An 18846-nucleotide genomic window follows, 5' to 3' on the forward strand; every position below is an offset into this window, starting at 1 on the left:
CTCTTTACTTGTAAATAAAATTAATTTCCCCACTGTTCGGCACTGGCGCTTTGCCTACTTTCTGTTTGTTTTGTTCTGGCTCTGGACCTCCAACCTCTGCCAGTTGCAGCTTGGCATTCACGCGAGGAGGCCCTCCCTTATCTTCTTTCCCCACAGGGCCACAGGGCCACAGGGCCACAGGGCCACAGGGCCACAGGGCCACAGGGCCACAGGGCCAGTCCCTCTCGGCCTCATCCTGCGGGTCCCAATCCCCTCTCCTCTCCGCCGCCACTCTGTGCCATGCCTTTTTCCTTCCGCAGGTGTCCAACCACAGGACCTCAATCTGGCTCCGCCCACTTTATGCCTCCCTTCTCCCCACCCCCTCCACCCCGAGCTTTTTTTCCCTTGCCGCCGCGCTCCGCGTGAATACTTTTGACCTCCTCGCTAGCCGTACGGTAGTCACCCGCCGCTTCCGTCGCGGTCGTCATTACCTTTACTGTGCGCCGGAAGAAGGCTCTTAGAGCGCTTTTGGAATTATGGCGGCGGTGGATATCCGAGGTAATGAATGTTATGCTCTCCGTACCAGATTGTGGTCTACTGAGGGTTCATAGCTTGCCGAAGTCAGCGTCACACTCTTTTGTGAGGTCTCTCAAGTTCTTCAGAGTGACTCCTGGACAGCCTAAGGCTCTACTTTAACGAAAAGTTGTAGCGCTTTCCCGTGTTCTGACGAGTCCCTTTTAAAGGGCAGAAGCGGAAATATTAGAAACAGTTTGGGGGTTTCTCTCGCAGTGATGGGCGTTATATCAGGGCGAAGGGATGGTTTTTCAGAAGAGAGAAGTAGACTAAAATAAGGACTGATCCCACCCTATGGGTCCCCGGACAGAAGACTAAGTCTTCATATTAACAAGTTTTATTTTTTTAGTCTATAATACCTTTCATTTATCATTCATTCAGTTGTTACCTTCGGCAGGCTGAACAGTAGAGGTATTTTCATTGAGTAAGAATAAATAAATAAATAGACACAACCTCTTAATAGCTTCTTGGTCGGGTAGCATGTTTGATTGTTTTTGTTTGTATTTCATTTTTCCTCTTGACAATTTCTTTTTTTTATTGGATATTTTATTTACATTTCAGATGTTATCCCGTTACCCCATACCCCTCCCTCCCGCCTAGGAACCCCCTACCCCATCCCCCCTCCTCCTGCTTCTATGAGGATGTGCCCCCACGTACCCCGCCAACTCCCACCTCCCCACCCTCAAATTCCCCCACACGCGGCGTCCAGCCTTCATGGGAACAAGGATCTCCTCTCCCACCTATACCTGACAGGACCATCCTCTCTTGCATACACAGCTGGAGCCATGGGTCCCTACCTAAGTGCTCCCAGGCTGGTGGTTTAGACCCTGGGAGCTCTGGTTGGTTGGTATTGTTGCTCTCCTCATGGGGTCACAAACCCTTTCAGCTCCTTCAGTCTTCACTCTAACTCCTCCATTGGGAACCCCATGATCAGTTCAATGGTTAGCTGTGAGCATCCGCCTCTGAATATGTCAGACTCTGGCAGACCTCTAAGGAGACAGCTATATCAGGCTCCTGTCAGCATGCACTAACTGACATCCACATCAGTGTCCTCTTGACAATTTCATACATGTATATAATGTATTACTTATTACTTAGATTTGTTAGCATAATTGTAATGTGTCTGGTGTTTAGAGGAATGGCAGAGAAGCTGGTATAGCCAGAACTGGAGGCAGGAGATGTGGAAGTGAGAAGATCTGGGAAAATAAATGCGAGAACTATGTAGGGTAGGGTACAGTTAATTTCCTCTAAGACAAGAGAGCCACTGCAGGGTTTTGATGGACAAGGATGGCATGTTCTGGCTCTGTCTGGTTTTTAAATTTATGTGTTTATTTATTATGATCATTTCAGCTGCTGAGAATAGTGTAGGAAGACAAGGGTAGAATTAAAAACAAACAAAAAACAAAAGCAGGACTGTTCTGGAATGGATGGAAATTGGAGGTACCTTGGAAGAGTGAGTGATGAGGTTAAATCTGATTTGTGGTGTATTCTATTTATGAAGTGATCACAACTTACTTGAAGTGGGGCAAATAATTATTTTCAGACTTTACTTTGCATTTCAGTTTTTGTAGATGAATGTTCTTGGATACATGAAGCTGTTTAAATTGGTTAATATCTGTGAGTAATAGAGTAAGTCATACTTGCCTTGACCTCAGTCATGAATTGGAAGCATTTAGTGATTATTATGCTTATTTCTGATGAATAAAAGTTCACAATTTAATGGGAGCACATTATCTGTGTTTCTGGTTATGGTATGAGAATTAGTAATAAAAGTATATTAAATTTGCCATTAGAACAGAGAAAATGCCACCGTTACTACTGTAACAGTTATTGGGTTACAGTGTGCCAAGCATTTAACATAATATTGTATGTATAATTATAGATCTTACCTACCTACCAACACTTAGTTAATAGATATGGGCATGAAATGATTATGCCTGGTAATGATAGAAAGATAAAATGTTTTTAAGGAAAAGGTCAGTTTCCTAAAGCAGCTAAAAGAAATGCACATTTTATGGTAATAAAATTGTTTGTAGGGGGCTGGAGAGATGGCTCAGTGGTTAAGAGCACTGACTGCACTTCCAGAGGTCCTGAGTTCAAATCCCAGCAACCACATGGTGGCTCACAACCATCTGTAATGAGATCTGATGCCCTCTTCTGGTGTGTCTAAAAACAGCTACAGTGTATTCATATATAATAAATAAATAAATCTTTAAAAAAAAAATTGTTTGTAGGATTAGGGAATTTAAATCATAGTTATGGTTTCCCTGTGTTGCTTTTCATTAGAAAAGTTGCCTTTTTCTAAAAGCATTATTTCCTGGTTTTGTATATTGTGACTATATCCATATATATTTATGGATGTATGTATACGTATATATAAATGGTTAGTATTGTATTTGTTAATATACTTTGTTTCTTCTATTTTACAACATACAAAGCATGAGTTTTAAACATTTTTTTTACATGTAACAACTTTTTTGCATTTGATTCATTTTTTACGGAATTGCTTGTCGCCTTGACTTAGATCTGACTTCTTCAGAAATGGTAAAAGTGGCTGTATAGAAGGGGTGAAGTTTTTCATCCAGTATTATATAAGACCTAGGATATTGATTACTTAACTGTAGTGGTGTTTAGTAGGCACTGATATGAAACATCATATAGCCAGTGCTCAATTAAACTCATTATAGGAAATTAATTTACCATATCTTTTAAGATAGGATCACATGTAGTCCAAGCTGTTCTCAATCTTTCGATCCTCCTGTCCCAGCCTCCCAGTATGCTACGACCTGTAGATCTTCATCACTGTTTCCGGATCCACCATGTCTTTTTAAAATTTGAGGTTTAATTTTACAATGAATCTGAAACATTATGGCTGTAATAAGTGGATTTTACCATCTGCCCTTTAACTTATACAGCAATATCCTTTCATCTGTAATAAAAGGCCTCCTAATAGTCCCTGCCCACCAGTGGAAGGATCTTCAAACTGGTGGTTGTGACTGTGTTTGAAATTTTTTGAATCAGTATTCAACACTTAAGAAGTCAAGATTTCTAGAATTTTTTTTTTTTTTTTTTTTTTTTTTGAGACAGGGTTTCTCTCTAGCCCTGGCTATCCTGGAACTTGTAGACCAGGCTAGTCTGGAACTCAGAGACTCATCTACCTCTGTTTCCTAGTGCTGGGACTAAAGAAGGTGTGCATGCACCACCACCACCTTTTCCTACCTTTGTATATGAGTTTTCTATGCTAGGAAATAGTTGGTTGGTTTTTTTTATTATTATTTAATTTTTTTTTACTTAGTCATTTTAGATCCCACTCACTGTCCCCTCCTGATCACCCCTTCCCCCAATCCTTCCCTCATCCTCTGCTGCTTCTCCTCTGAGTGGATGGGGAGAGGGCTGGGTATCTTCCTGGGTAGTAGTTTATACTTTTTTTCTTCATGGTGAGCCTTTCTTCTTTAACATAGTGCAAAATCCACCTCTTACCCCATGAAAAATAATTTCTATTTCCCCCTTAAAGTGTTTTGTTTCCCCTTTTGTGCTTTTATAATTAATTTATCCCTAACTTTTCTACTTACTGTGTTTCTATTTCATATCTGACATCTATTAGACTGTCATAGGGCAGAATAAGTCATTCTTTAATTCATAGCATATAATAGGTATTTGTTAAATTAGATTATCTTTTCTATTTCTGTTATTTTTTTTCTTATAGATAATCTGCTGGGAATCTCGTGGGTTGATAGCTCTTGGATCCCAATTTTGAACAGTGGTAGTGTCCTGGATTACTTTTCAGAAAGAAGCAATCCTTTTTATGACAGGACATGTAATAATGAAGTGGTCAAAATGCAGAGGCTGACGTTAGAGCACTTGAAGTAAGTTGTTTTACAGATTTTGCATGAGTAGTCATTTTGGCCTGTGCATGGTGGTTGGTAACAGGCACGGGAGAACCTTTGGAAGGAAAACAAAATTTTAGGCTGGGGAGGTAAGTGAAAGTACCTGTGTCCATGCTTTATAATCTGATGGTGGGAGGAGACAATTAGCTCTTACAAGTTGTGCTCTCGGGGGCTTGGTGGGATACATGTGGCCTCAGCCCTGCACGAAGAATTATAGGTAGCTGAGTAAAGCTGGGAGTGTAGAGAGGTCTCCCAGCGAACAGTACCAATTGGTTGTCTAGTGCCAAACTGTCAGCCCTGGAAACACACATACAAGTGACATTACATGGACTTAACAGGTTATATTTAGGATATTACATATAATATCTATATTTTCATTTATATATAAAACATACATAAGGTTATAATGTGTATTATATATAAGTATATCATATACATATAATACATATACTTAAGTATATAATATGTATACATAGAAGTACATATATGTACGTAATGATGAAAAAAGGCTGCGAATTTGAAGGAGAGTGGGGAGGTGTAGTTGGGAGGCTTAGAGAGAGGAAAGGGAAGGGAGAAGTGTTTTCATTAAATTGCAGTCTGAAAAATAAACAATAAGACTGGAGAGATGGCTCAGTGGTTAAGAACACCATCTGCTCTCCTAGAGGTCCTGAGTTCAATTCCCAGCAACCACATCCTTACAACCATCCATAGCTTACAACCATCTATGAGATCTAGTGTCTTCTTCTGGTATATAGGAATACATGTAAGCAAACACTGTACCATAGTAAATAAATAAATCTTTAAAAACAACAACAACAAAAGATTGTCCTCTGGCCAGGCGGTGGTGGTGCAGGCCTTTAATCCCAGCACTTGGGAGGCAGAGGCAGGCGGATTTCTGAGTTCGGGGCTAGCCTGGTCTACAGAGTGAGTTCCAGGACAGCCAGGACTGCACAGAAACCCTGTCTCGAAAAAACAAAAAACAAAACAAAACAAAAAAAAGGTTGTCCTCTGACCACGAACATACACACACTTATGTGTGTGTATATATAAAATATAGTACATATATAAACATATAATTTAAAATAATAAAACACATTTTGTTTGGGTTTGTACAAATTTGACATACATTTGTAACTTAAACTTTTTCATGTCTGTCTGAGGTAGGACTGAAGCTGCTGCTCACTAAGTGAGTTTATCATTGGGACTGTTTTTCAGTCAGATAACTATGATTATTCTCTTTTAAAATCTAATATTATTTAATATAGTCTGGTTTATTGTAAGCCCTTATTTGACAAATGAAAAAAAATTTTATCCAGACATGAAACAGGATCCTTTAGACATAGGATGCTAAATAAAGACTTGTTCCATTTGTACAAGTTTATGTAATAACTCATATAAATATTGGGGATGGGGTAGGATTTATAAAGTTTAGTTCCTGTATTTTAAATTGCTTTTACTATGAGGTAAGTGTAGCCGTTAAAGATAACTTACTGTGGTTTTAAATATAATCTTACTGAAACTAAATTTAAATTTATACGTTTTTATATTGTTTAAAAGCCACATTTTAATCTGCATACCACCTGTATAGGATAATAGGTATTTTTATTCAATAGCCAACTTTAAACATTGATCATAAGCAATTTTAGCTGCCCTTCTACAATGCTGTTATAATTTATCTGGTAACTTAAGTGTCCTACAGAGAGTTTGGAGTCATTCGAGATCTGTGTGTGTGTCTTTCAGTCAGATGGTTGGAATTGAATACATCCTTTTACATGCTCAAGAGCCCATTCTCTTCATCATTCGAAAGCAACAGCGGCAGTCTCCTGCTCAAGGTAAAATTTACAGAAAACCATAATTTATTACTTTCTGACCTGTGTGCTTTATTTTGTTTTTAAATAAGGGATTTATTTTGGTATACCATTCTGCAACTCACTTATATGTTATATATGGTTTTTGTTTCTTTTTGTTTTTGATTGTCATTGAGTTCTGTTTCTGTAGGTCCTGCAGACTACGTACATGTCTAATACTTGTTAGGGGTATACTCATCAGGCTCAGCATCTACTGTACTCATGGCCAGAATTGATTATGGCTGCCCTGTAAGGATACATAGCTAGACAATGATACAGAAAGACATTGTAGGAATCTACAGCTGAGAATCCATACCTAGTATGCTTTCTGTTCAGCATAGGACAGAACTGCACACACACACACTCTTATTCATTTATTACTTATTTCTCTCCAGAAAGTCATTTGAAACTATGAGCCTGGGGCTTCCCCCTACCCCCCACTGGTCACATAGGCATGGCATTTTCTGCCCACTACAATTTCAAACTACCAGTAGCAAACCAGGCATCTGTTATATTCATATTTTACGTTTTGGCTGGGCAGGCAGGTATAGCTACACTTAAGAAGCATATCGAACACTCTTGTAGCACTAGAGCAGTTGTGGAGTCCTTGGACCTTGAGTCTCTTGAGAACCTTTCATTTCCCCTCAGTCTCTGAGTTGATACTTTATAAAATACATGACCTATATAGTTTTATTAAATTCATAGAGGATAAACTGAGTATCTTCAAATGGCACATTAAATCAAAAATTATACCTGGGTCTATTACCAAATAAATATTTACTTAAGAAACAACACTGAGGCCTGGAGAGATGGCTCAGCAGTTAAGAGCACTGACTGCTCTTCCAAAGGTTCTGTGTTCAGTTCCCAGCAACCACATGGTGGCTCACAACCATCCATAATGGGAATCTGATACACGCTTTTGGTGTGTGTCTGAAATCAGCTATTGTGTACTGGTATAAATAATAGTACATAAATAATATTTTTTTAAAAGTGAAGAAAGAAACAACAGTGAGGAGTAAATGAATCCAGCTCTGGTTTTGAGTGAGAGAGCTACAGCATACATTTTAGTGAACACTGGCTCTTGAAAACACCTTGAGATCAAGCCAGGAATTTGCAGTCTCACTGAAGAGATGATTCAAAGTAGAAAAGTTGGTAGTATTGGCAAGAGACTTCTCCCAGGTAGATGTTCTACATCAAGATGCTTGGGGACATCTTTTAGCCTCGTTCAGTATCAGAGAATCACTTGCCAAAGAAGTTACAGTTCAGAATCTAAATCTTGTTTCATAATGAGAGGTTTAGAGTCTGTACAGAGAGAAAGAGAACCTTAGATGATAAGCGAGGTCACTTGGAAACATTCAGGATATAGAAATGGCATGCGATGTCATCGGGCTCAGTCCTGGGACTCAGAGGCAAGTATAGTGCACTAAATAGTGCAACTCTAGTTGACTGACAGCAATACACAGCATACACCGAGTATTGACGTGTGCCATGTGTATCTATACATGTACCTAGTAAGAACCTCATCTCAACAAGAGTAAGATGCATATTGACCTGATTAAATTTGATAGAGATGGGCCTGTGGTTTGTGAAGCACTTGCATGTGGTTAAGAGTTGATGAACTCTTCAGGTTGTATAGATGGAATGACATAGAAGTAGTCAAGCGTTAAGTACTCAAGTGTTAACTCTAGGTAAGATAATAAACGAACAGTTTTCATATATTGCTTACTTATAAAGAGAGAAATTGCCAGGCCTTCCCTTGAAGTTCAATTTAGGGAGATGTCAAAGTTTAGTTGTTTAGTTTTTGAAAAATCATCTATTTAGCAGTTTGTTTTCAAGGTGTGTTCATAAGCATTTTTTTCTTGCTGCTTTAGTTATTCCACTGGCTGATTACTATATCATTGCTGGAGTCATCTATCAGGCACCAGACTTGGGATCAGTTATAAACTCCAGAGTGGTATGTGTCTTCACCCACCTGCCTGCCTGCCTTCCCTCCCTCCCTTCTGTCCTTGACAGAGTAGCCTTGGACTCACCATGCATCTGAAGCTGGCCTTGAACCCCTGATCCTCCTGCTTCCATCTTCCAAGTGCTGAGACTGCAAATGCATGCCAGCACACTTAGCTTTTTTCACATTCTTTGAACATTAAAGCAGACTTCTAATTGAGGTACCCTGCTCTGAGAATCAAGTAGAAGGTCTTCCACTTTGTGTTACCTGGTATAAAATGCTGACTGTTGGAGGGTTTTGAACACTGTTTCTGTGGATCAAGTCAGTGCTAATATATTGAATCTGCTTGAAGAGCTACAGTCTGCATTAGTAACGTGAATAAAACACTTGGAAAAAGAACTGCATCTGTTACACCTGTACTATTTTGTTGTTGCGGAAAGTGGCTCCTGCTAGCTCCCAGGCCGCCATGTTCTCTCTCTTAACTGAGACACTGGCTAGCCAGGAGCACCAACCCTGGAATCCACGAGATGTTAGCGTGACGGGCTGCCTCCAGTGACCAGCTTTGTGGAGTCCATGCTTCAAAACCCAGGGAATAACCGCCACCCGCATGCAATAGATACAACAATTCTAGTACCCGTTAGAAATGAGACTCTTAATGCTTAAAGATTATCCAATGGATTTATATATCAGCAAATACTCAATACACGAGATGCCCACACAATTAGAATTGTTACTCAATATCTAACCTTTTGACATGAATAACTACCTAGAGACATGAACATCTCCTCCTCTTTCTCCGTCTCCTCCTCTCCTTTCTCTTTCCAACTCCCAGCTCCACCTACCTCTTCTACTGCCCAGTCACCGAGCTCCACTGCAAATACTATGGGCAGGAAAAATTTCTGCCACATTTTGTTGTCCATTTTATTGGTCCCTAAACAATACATTGTAGCAACTGTGTATATAGTATTTATATTATATCATGTTATGCCTTATAAGTAATCTAGAGATGATTTAAAAATACATAGAACTTGTAGGTTATACGGAAATGCTGATATTTTATATAAGGCATGTGAATATGGAACTAATCCTTGTGGATACTGAAGGGTGACTGTGACTCCTGTCAAAGGGTAATCTTGATTCTGAAAATAGGAAATTACTGTCTTTGCATAGGTAATATTTTCTATTTACTTAGGACACTTTCGTTGACCTCGTGAGAGATTTAGAATGTGTTGGGTTTGTTTTGTTTTACAAGCTTACTGCAGTGCATGGTATTCAGTCGGCTTTTGATGAAGCTATGTCGTACTGTCGATACCATCCTTCCAAAGGGTATTGGTGGCACTTTAAAGACCATGAAGAGCAAGGTAAGTGGAGTGCCCGGCCCTCCCAAAACAGTTTGGTACTCTGAGGGTGAAGTTCAAGGGCTTGTGATGTTAATTTTTCAGAAGATGAGGACATTGCTGCCCTTGTGTTCATGTCCTAGGTGCAGGAATAGTAACATCAGAACAGTTGTTATTTTGTTCGTGGGCTATCATGTTCACAAGCTTTGTAAAGAAGATTTAAGGTTTAAATTATTTAGAATGCAAAGAGGAGAAACATTGGTGATGAAAGAGCACGGGCATTTTTTTTTTTTTTATTTCTTGAGTTGTCTTAGATTTTGGAACCCTTCAACCCTCTAGTTTTCAAAGACAGGGAGATGAGATACTATTCTTGGTTGCCTTTCTTCAGATGGCCAAGCTGTGTCCCCTTCCTTCCTCCCCCCCCACCTCTTTTTTCTCCTTCCTTTTCCCCCCTCCTGTTGTGTTAAAGATTAAACCCAGGACTTTACTAGGTAAGCACTTTACTCCCAAGTTATATCCCTAGTTAATGAGGTTGTTTACTGGCTTTCTCCCCCCACCCTGTGTGTGTGTGTGTGTGTGTGTGTGTGTGTGTGTGTGTGTGCCTTAGCACATTTGTGAATGTCAGAGGACAACTCCACAGTTGGTTTTTATATCCACCTTAAATGTGTGTTCTGGAGATTAAACTCAGGTCTCCAGGCTTGCATAACCAGTATCTTTGTCCACTGTACCTTTTCACTTTATGATTCTTTGATATTACCACCTGTCATGATACTGGAACCTTTAGTTTCCATGGCTGGTAATCTATGGCTGTTCTTTTACTGTGTTTTACCAAAAACCTATCTCCAGAAATTTGTCTGTATCCGCGTATTGTCTTTATTGAGAATAATGAAGTGTGGGAAAGATGCCGTTTATGCAGGATTCACAGCCATTCAGTGGCCTTTCAGATATGGTTATTTTGATTCTTAATATTGGGTGCAGGCAGTAATGTTTAATGTGGGAAAGTGGGTCTTAGTGGAGTGACATTGACCTAGAGGCAGTTGTCCCCACCTTATGATGTCTATCCCCCTGCCTAGAGCAAATCACATATGTGACTGACTTCAGAACTTCTTTATATTCTTTTCTAATTTTGCCTTCATGATCTTGTTTTGTAATTTTTCCCCTTGATGCAGTGATTAGCTTTTTTTCTCAGGGAGAGTGAGTGAGTAAATCAATGTGTTTTAGAAAATTTCTCCAGTGGAGCTTAGGCTGGCCTTTATCCTACAATTCTCCTACCCTCATCCTCCCAAGTGCTAAGATTAACAGAGAAATGCATCACTATTCCTGGCTAATTGCAGACTTTTGAAACAGATTTTGTGTGATCCAGGCAGGTTAATCTGATCTTGCTGTATGGCCAAGGATGATCTTGAACTCCTGATTCTCTTGCCTGGTTTAATTACTGTCTTTACAATTGAGCATAGTAACTAGTTTGCAAAACCTGTCTTTCTATGTGTCCTTAGTAGATTCTGTGGAGAAGGACCACTGAATTGTACTTAAAACACTCAAAAGTAATTTCACATGAATGGTACGGATTGATGTAGGTAACTATGAGGAACGTTAGTCAAAGAACTGTTTGTCTGTCAGGGCTATGCACTGAAATTGAGCTATCGGCTTCTGAAATGTTTGCAAAGGGGAGCTAGGAACTGCTTTTATGTATTTACTATTTCATTTGAAGACTTGTCCTAGTAAAGATATTATTAAAAATAATGGTTTGAGTATGTTCAGGATGTTGATTTGGATTTTATATTTTAATAGATAAAGTCAAACCTAAAGCCAAAAGGAAAGAAGAACCAAGCTCTATTTTTCAAAGACAGCGTGTGGATGCTTTACTCATAGACCTCAGACAGAAATTTCCACCCAGATTTGTTCAGGTAACAAGAATGTGTTGTGAATTTTGATTTGACATTTTTCTAACATGTTTTTAATTGGAAAGTCTTTTGGGTGTGATTATAAAATACTGCTTTTCCTTATTAGCTAAAAATTTACTTCTGAATGAGAAGAGAGGTTCTTAAAGACTTAGGAGGTAATGAGTAAAGGAAATAGATTCTGCATTGTTCAATGTCCCTTATTGGATCTGTGTGAACATTGAGGTCTGTATGTAGATAATATTCTCACAATAAGTTTGCTGAGAGCATGATAGGTTATAACAACCTAGACTATGAAGCTCATGTTTTCTACTCTGCTGCTGCATTCCAAGCCTGATACATAAGGTCTGTGGCTTCTTAAATGGTTGATGGGTTAAAGACTGTAACGGAAGCAATAGGAAGAAGTAGAGGGCGTGGCATGGTTAGAAAGGAAGCAGAGTTAGACATAGTGGACTCTTGTAACAGTGATAAGGATTTGTAATGGCACCTCGTGATTTAGTGGTAGTCAACAGCAGCAGCAGACCTGCCTGCCACTCTGCCAACATATGCTTTCAAAGTAAATCAGGTGAGAGATGGAGCATGTGGCCACATTAGTGTCGTGGTTAGTGTCAGTTATTCTGACCCTGTACAGAGATGTGTACCTCACAGGCATGTTTATTGTTGTTAGGAGGGATTTGAGGATTTTTAAAGTAGTTTTAAGCTAATTGGGTTTTTTTTTTTTTTTAAACACCATAAAATTACATTAGAACAGGCTTTTTCCCTGTTTGACTGTAAAATAGCGAGGGATGTTGCTATAATGGTTATGTGGTACTGAAGGGAGCGTGTGACACAGGTTGGAACATAGCATCAGGAAGCCAGCTTAGAGAAATGTCACCAACTGTTCTTGAAGGTGAGCACGGGGAAGCATGAGTTAGAGCTGTGTGCTTGGAAACTGCTCTGAGCTGTTTAAAGATGAGGTTGGTCATTCATTTGGTGAGTATACCATCTCTGCTGTGTAGCCTGAAAGAAGAGCATCTAGCTCTGTGCTGTCCAGTGCATTAACCACTGGACAGATGTGACTCTTGAGCATGGCAGACAGCTCATTCAGGTTGAGTTGTGATGTAAGTGTGCAGTACATAGTCGATTTAACATAGTTAAATTTAGCATAGTTAAAATTTGCACCAGGAGCTGGAGAGATGCTCAGTTGTTAAAGAGTCATTGCTGTTCTTTCAGAGGACCCAAGTTTGGTTCCCAGCACTCATTAGGCAGCTCATAATTGCCTACAACTCCAGTTCCAGGGGTTCAGATAGTATCATCTGTCTTCCATGGATATCCACATGTGTGGCATTTGAACATGTACATATATACATAAATAAAAGTAAATCTTTAAACAAAAACAAAACAAAAAATTAGGGCTAGAAAAATGACTCAACAGTTAAGCACACAGAGAACCTGGGATTGATTCCTAGCACCCACGTCGTAGCTCACAAATATTCAATATCCTCTTCTGGCCTCTGCAAGTGTCATACATGCATGTGGTGCACAGACATACATGCAAACAAAATATACACATAAAATTAAAAAGAAAAAAAGTATACCAAAAAAGTAAGGTAATTTTAAAAATATTAATTATAAGGTTTCTTTCTATAGATACGCCTGAAGGTTTTTTTAAAAAATGAATTATTTAGTATGTATGGTTTTATCTGCTTATATGTCTTTGTACCACATTGTATGCATGATGCCCTTGCAGGACAAAGAGGGTGTTGGATATCTTGGAACAGACTGCTATAAGTCACTATGTGGGTGCTGGGAATCAAACCCAGGTCCTTTTAATTATAGCCAAAGCTCAGAGCTGCTGAGCCATCTAGTGAGAGGGGCTAGACACTGTAGAAGCTTAAAGACAGCCTAAACTCGTAATTTAAAAAAAGCTTTACCTTCTAGAAAGTTATGGCAATTAAAAAGATACAAACAAGTAGAGGGAATCATTTAAAGCAGAACCCATGACGCCAGTGCTCATCTTTTTTATGGTCTACCTCCCTGTTGTGTGAGCAGGCAGACCATACCCTTTATATCATTTCATGAGGGTTTTCTTTAAAAGGTAGCAACAAACACATGTAAATCACTGTTTGTTTGTTTGTTTGTTTGTTTGTTTTTTAAGCCCAGTGTTGGTCTTTAGCCATCCAAGGGCCAAAAGCTAACTAGTGAAGAGATTACATATAGCTCTGTAATAGATGCAGGAAAAGATGACTTCTCTGGAGCTGCCAGGATTTTTCCTTCTCAGGTTTAGAGAAGCAAATGCTTTGGAGCTCAGGGTATTGAACAGTTGGGCTTCTGATGTCTAAGTATGTTTCTTTTCTAGTGATGCACAAGAGAATATTTGAGAAGTCTTCTTGCATCGTTGAAGCTTCTTTTCCATGTTTTACTTCTTGTTACTGCTGGATGTTACACAGATAGTGAGAATGGGGAGTTATGTCTTTATGATGAAGTTCTTTTGAGTGGTTTTGGTTTTTAATCTGTAAACTGCTGGGGTACCATAGGATGTGACTCCAGTCAGGTTTACCTTGGACTATTTGATTCAGTTTGACTAAAGGCATTCCTGTTGTGTTTGCATATCTCACACCACATTCTGCTGGTTGGTCAGCAGTATCCACTGGGAAAGACAAGTCAGTTTGTGCTGGTGCTTAAGGTGTCCATTCAAGTGGTGGTTCAGAACTAGCAGTACAAAAATCTTAAAATTTTCATTCCTCTCAATGTACTATATGTTTCCTCTTCTATTAAATAATTGCTCCTCCAAACTACTGTAGATATATTTAAGTCTTGACATGTTCATGATAAGCAGCTGTGATGTGGGTGTCTGTAACCACCCTCATTATTTGGTAATTTGTTACAAAGATTTGTATGTAGCTTTACTCAGTAGAGACTTATTACTGTGCAATGTAGTCAGAGCATATAGCCAAGGGCTGGAGAGACAACTCAGTAGTTACGGCTGTTCTCACAGAGTACCCAGGTTGGGTTCCTAGCACCCTCACGGCAGCTCACAGCTGTTTGTAACTCTAGTTCCAGGGACTCCAGTGCCCTCTTTTGGCCTCTGTAGGCACCAGGTATGCATGTAGTATACAAGTGTACATCCAGGCAAAATGTCCCTGTGCATTAAAAAAAAGGGGGGGAGAGTATATAGTTCGATTCTATGGGAAAAAAGACACACTAGAGCAATACAGTCTGGAGGGGTCTATGGTTTGTATATGGTATAGCTTTCCTTGTCCTTTTCCCTTTCTTATACAGGGTATAGAGGATGCATTTTTAACTCAACAATAAAAATGCAGCAATAGATGCATATTTCTGCCTTGGAAATTTATTAGAAACTCAGAACTACATTTTTAGTTCATCATATATTGATGCCTCTCTCACATACAAAGGCCCACAGTCTCTGAAGGAAAGCTGATCTTTGGCATAAGCCATGTTATTTGTGTAGCATAGAGACAGTGAACCAGTGTTATCAGGTACAGAATGGTGGGAACGCCCACAATTCAAGTTTGTATATTCCAGCCAAGGGCCAACCTTGGAAATAGGCCTTTTTTTTTTTTTTAATTTTTTTTTCAATGTTGGGGGTTAAACTCATGGCTTTGGAGGAGGAGCTATATCTTCAACAACCCCCTTATCTTTCCCTAAAAAAATATATTAACATTAACTTATTGTAACTTACTGGTAAGGTGATTCTCTGGAGAGAGGACATACGGATGTTATAGGGTAACTTATGGGTAAAGGGCAACAAGTTGAATTTCTCCCTCCTGTGGGTCCTTGGGGTGAAGAGCAGGTTAAGTGTGGTGGTAGGTGCTTTTCACTTGGCGACACACTGAGCCAGTTTACTGGCCCTTTTTTGTGTGTGTGTGTGACAGGGTCTCACTAAGTTGTCTGAGCTGGCCTTGAACTTTCTCTGTAGCACAAGTAGGCTATGAACATGTGCTGCTCCTTCCTCGCCTTCTGAGTATCTGGGGTCACAGCTCCTCACCACCACAACTGCCAGAAGCCTTCCGGAGGAGGGCAGTGTCAGGCCTACCATGGTTAACTTTCTCTACACAGTGAACAGTAAGCAGTCCTGTTTGGTCTGGTTACGTGTAAATGTTCACAGTATCTGCAGTTAGAGTTCATAATTGACAGTATAAATGTGGAGCGGGTGACTCCAGAGAAATGTGTGGTCTTTTATAAAGCGGATGGGTAAGAAGGCTTAAGGGAAGCACCTGTGTTCAGAAAGACATTTAGAAACACATGACAGTGGGGAGAGAGGTGGCTTGGTGCTTAAGAGCCACTGGCTGCTCTTACAGAGGACCTGGGTTCAGTCCCTGGCACCCACCCTGTGGCTCAGAACCATCTGTAACTCTAGTTCCAGGGCATGTAAGGCCCTCTGCTGGCTTTGTTGAGCAGCATGCATGCATGTTGTAACAAACATACATGCCAACAAAACACTATACACATAAAAATATATGAAGTTTAAAAAAAATGAGACTTGTAACATGAGGATAAAGAGATTACCTTTTCTTCTGAGATAACAGATATGCATGGATACTTGTATGTGTGTTTATACAAGTCTGCCAAGGTAGGTTGGAAAGTGTAGTAGATATGGCATTAGTCTCCTGTTTTGTCAGTGTGTCTCATCTTAGCATGCAGACTACCACTGTTGAGAGTAAGAGTTGACTGTGAGGCTCAAGGGAGAAGAGGGTGTTTTGGAACATTTAAATGAGTATTAGGATTGAAAAATAAGAATGTCTGTCATAAAAACAAAGACTGTACAGCCCTGCTGTATAGTAGAGGGCTTGACACTGCTCCTGGCTTCCAGTGTCCCCAGCAATCTTTTTTTTGCAGTTTCATTTTGAAAAGTGTGTGTGTGTGTGTGTGTGTGTGTGTGTGTGTGTGTGTGTGTGTGTTTCAACTCTGGGAATCAAACTCAGGTAGGTGGAAATAGGTAGTAGTCATGCTTTGGTGGCAAGTGCCTTTATCTGCTGATCTATCTCCCAGGCCCCTGAAGTTTCATTTTTTAATATTATATACCTCTTATGATCATTTTTTTAAAATTATTTATTTGTTTATGGTGTTTCTGTGTATATGTTTGTGCATGTGAGTGTAGTGCTCTCAGGGGCCAAAAGAGGGTGTCTGATCCTGGAGCTAGTGTTCTAGGTAGTTGTAAGCTGCCCAGTGTGCGTGTCCAGAACAAATTCAGGTCTTGTGAAAGAGCAGTACACGATCTTAACCTTAACCCACTGAACCAGCCGGACTGAAGAGGTGGCTCAGCAAGTAAGAGCACTTGCTGCTTTTTAGAGGATCTGGGTTTTGTTTCCAGCACCCACTTAACAGCTCACAGCCATCTGTAACTCTATTCTAAGGAATTTGACTTCTTTTGGTTTCCATGGGCACCAGGCATGTACATGGTACACAGCCATACATGCAGGCAAATACCCATACAGATAAAAATAAGTCTTTAGGAGAAAAATAGTTTTCTTTCTTAGTTCCCATTCCTGCTATACTTAAAACTAAAGTGTTTATCCATGGAACTTGCTCTGTGGACCAGGCTGGCCTCAACAGTCACAGAGGCCCACCTGCCTCTCCCTCTAAGTGCTATGGTTAAACCACTCCTGGGGTCATTCTCCTTCCTTATAGTTCATATCCTCTAAGCAGGTAAGCATCAGAAGGTTTGGACACTCTGTTACTTCTTCTCATTGGTTCTATGTGATTCACATTAGATTCTTCCTTATTGTCACCTGTGTGTATAGGGGGGTAACACAGCTTTTTAGATAAACAGCGTTTTTGTGGCTCTTTCTGAAATGAAGGGTAAGAAGTAGAAAATGAGAAGCTTACTTTTATGGTACTTGAATGGTAGTTGTCATTTATAATGCAGTTACGTAAGTGTGCCACTTAAGACTATAAAGCCCAGAAGAAACTTTATTAACTTGACTTTTCCCTCTTCTCTCCCCATTTCCTGTTTTTCAAATCCTAGCAAAAGTCTGGAGAAAAGCCCGTCCCAGGTATGGTTCATCTGCTGTTCTTATTAAACTTAAAATAAGATCAAGCAGTCTGTTTAATGTTCTAACAGCAACGGCGTGGGAGATGAGCTGCGGCCATTTTATCCTTTTAAGCTGTCTCAGTATAGTTTGTCACTCCTAACTTTTGACTTGTGTTGAATTGCAAGCAGGTAGTGGTTTTGTGGTAGTGATACTAACATTTGGAGGTAGAGTCTGGTTAGAGAGACTAGAAAGAACAAAGAAGCCAAAGTGACATGATGTTAGGTTTCACCAGTGTGAACAGGTGTTGAGCTGTCTGTGATGTTGCCATTTTTTTTTGTGACTTGTTCATACATGTTTCATTTTAGTACAAACGTGTTTGCCTAGCATTATAAATTTCCTTAATTTTTTTTTAGGTTTGTAAATGAATTTTAAAATATGTTTGCCTGGGGAAACAACTAAATATTCAACTTCATAAGTAATTAAAAATGAATTTAAAAGAGTAAACCATTAATGTTAACCACTGTTTAAATTTATGTCTTTCTTCTACCTTCACTTGTCTTGACAAAATACCTGTTTTTGACATCTAGTGGATCAGGCAAAGAAAGAGGCAGAGCCCCTGCCAGAACCTGTAAAATCTGAGGAGAAGGAGAGCGCAAAGAACGTTCAGCAGACTGTGAGCACTAAAGGTCCCCCTGAGAAACGAATGAGACTTCAGTGAATGTTGGACAGGAAAGAAGCTGACCGGCTCCCAGTCAGTCACTATACCTCAGCACCGTGAGGGCTCTTGAGCCTGGAAACACTATCGCAGCCCTCTCATTTGTATGGAATGCACTTGTTCTTTACAAAAGGACATTCTCCCTGCCATGCTTTCTATGTGAATATTTCTTAAATATCTTTTGTAATCTTTCCTCTACTGGACTTGGGCAGTGCACCTAACCCACAGATATGCCAGTATATATCTTTAAAACAATAAAGTTATTTGTATATATTACTCACTATGACTTTTTTTTGTCTCTGAGAAATGTTAATGGAATAACTAAGCATGTATTGTACTATTTGGCTATTCCTCTGTATTACAATAATGCATTTATTGAATAATTGAAAAGGAAAGGAAAACTCACTTGTTGATATCATTATCATCCTATAGATTCTTGTCACGTTAGTCTATTGTGAGCACTTGTCAGTGTTTGTGAGTTTGTGGAAGGTAATTCCTTAGATCTGCAGCTCAGGTTCTTAACTATGTCCTGAGTTATTTTGGAGTTTTCCCACTTGCTATATTTTAGACAGGGCTCTATTGACTGTGTTTGTGTATGATGCCACGTGCATGGTCCATAGGGTTGCGTCACTACAGCCTCCGCATCCTCGGGGCTCTTACTCCATATTGTCCACTGTTTTTCTCCAGTGG

At 39.7% G+C, this 18846-nt stretch overlaps 1 protein-coding gene across 2 annotated transcripts; it reads left to right on the forward strand.

The window, feature by feature from the left end:
* Nucleotides 1-442: 442 nt before the first annotated feature.
* Nucleotides 443-18432, forward strand: Med6 (mediator complex subunit 6). Of its 2 annotated transcripts, XM_028782160.1 has the most exons (8): nucleotides 443-537; nucleotides 4259-4418; nucleotides 6180-6271; nucleotides 8158-8240; nucleotides 9481-9589; nucleotides 11357-11472; nucleotides 17435-17462; nucleotides 18029-18432. In XM_028782160.1, the coding sequence occupies exons 1-8, from the start codon at nucleotides 516-518 to the stop codon at nucleotides 18157-18159; spliced, it is 741 nt and encodes a 246-aa protein (XP_028637993.1). In that variant the 5' UTR covers nucleotides 443-515; the 3' UTR covers nucleotides 18160-18432. The 2 variants fall into 2 exon arrangements, with proteins under 2 accessions (XP_028637993.1, XP_028637994.1); XM_028782161.1 differs by lacking the exon at nucleotides 11357-11472 and having other exon boundaries at nucleotides 483-537.
* Nucleotides 18433-18846: the final 414 nt, after the last annotated feature.

The sequence above is a fragment of the Grammomys surdaster genome, unplaced genomic scaffold (assembly GCF_004785775.1).
Source record: "Grammomys surdaster isolate TR1022 unplaced genomic scaffold, NIH_TR_1.0 721, whole genome shotgun sequence".
In the NCBI taxonomy this organism is placed as follows: Eukaryota; Metazoa; Chordata; class Mammalia; order Rodentia; family Muridae; genus Grammomys; species Grammomys surdaster.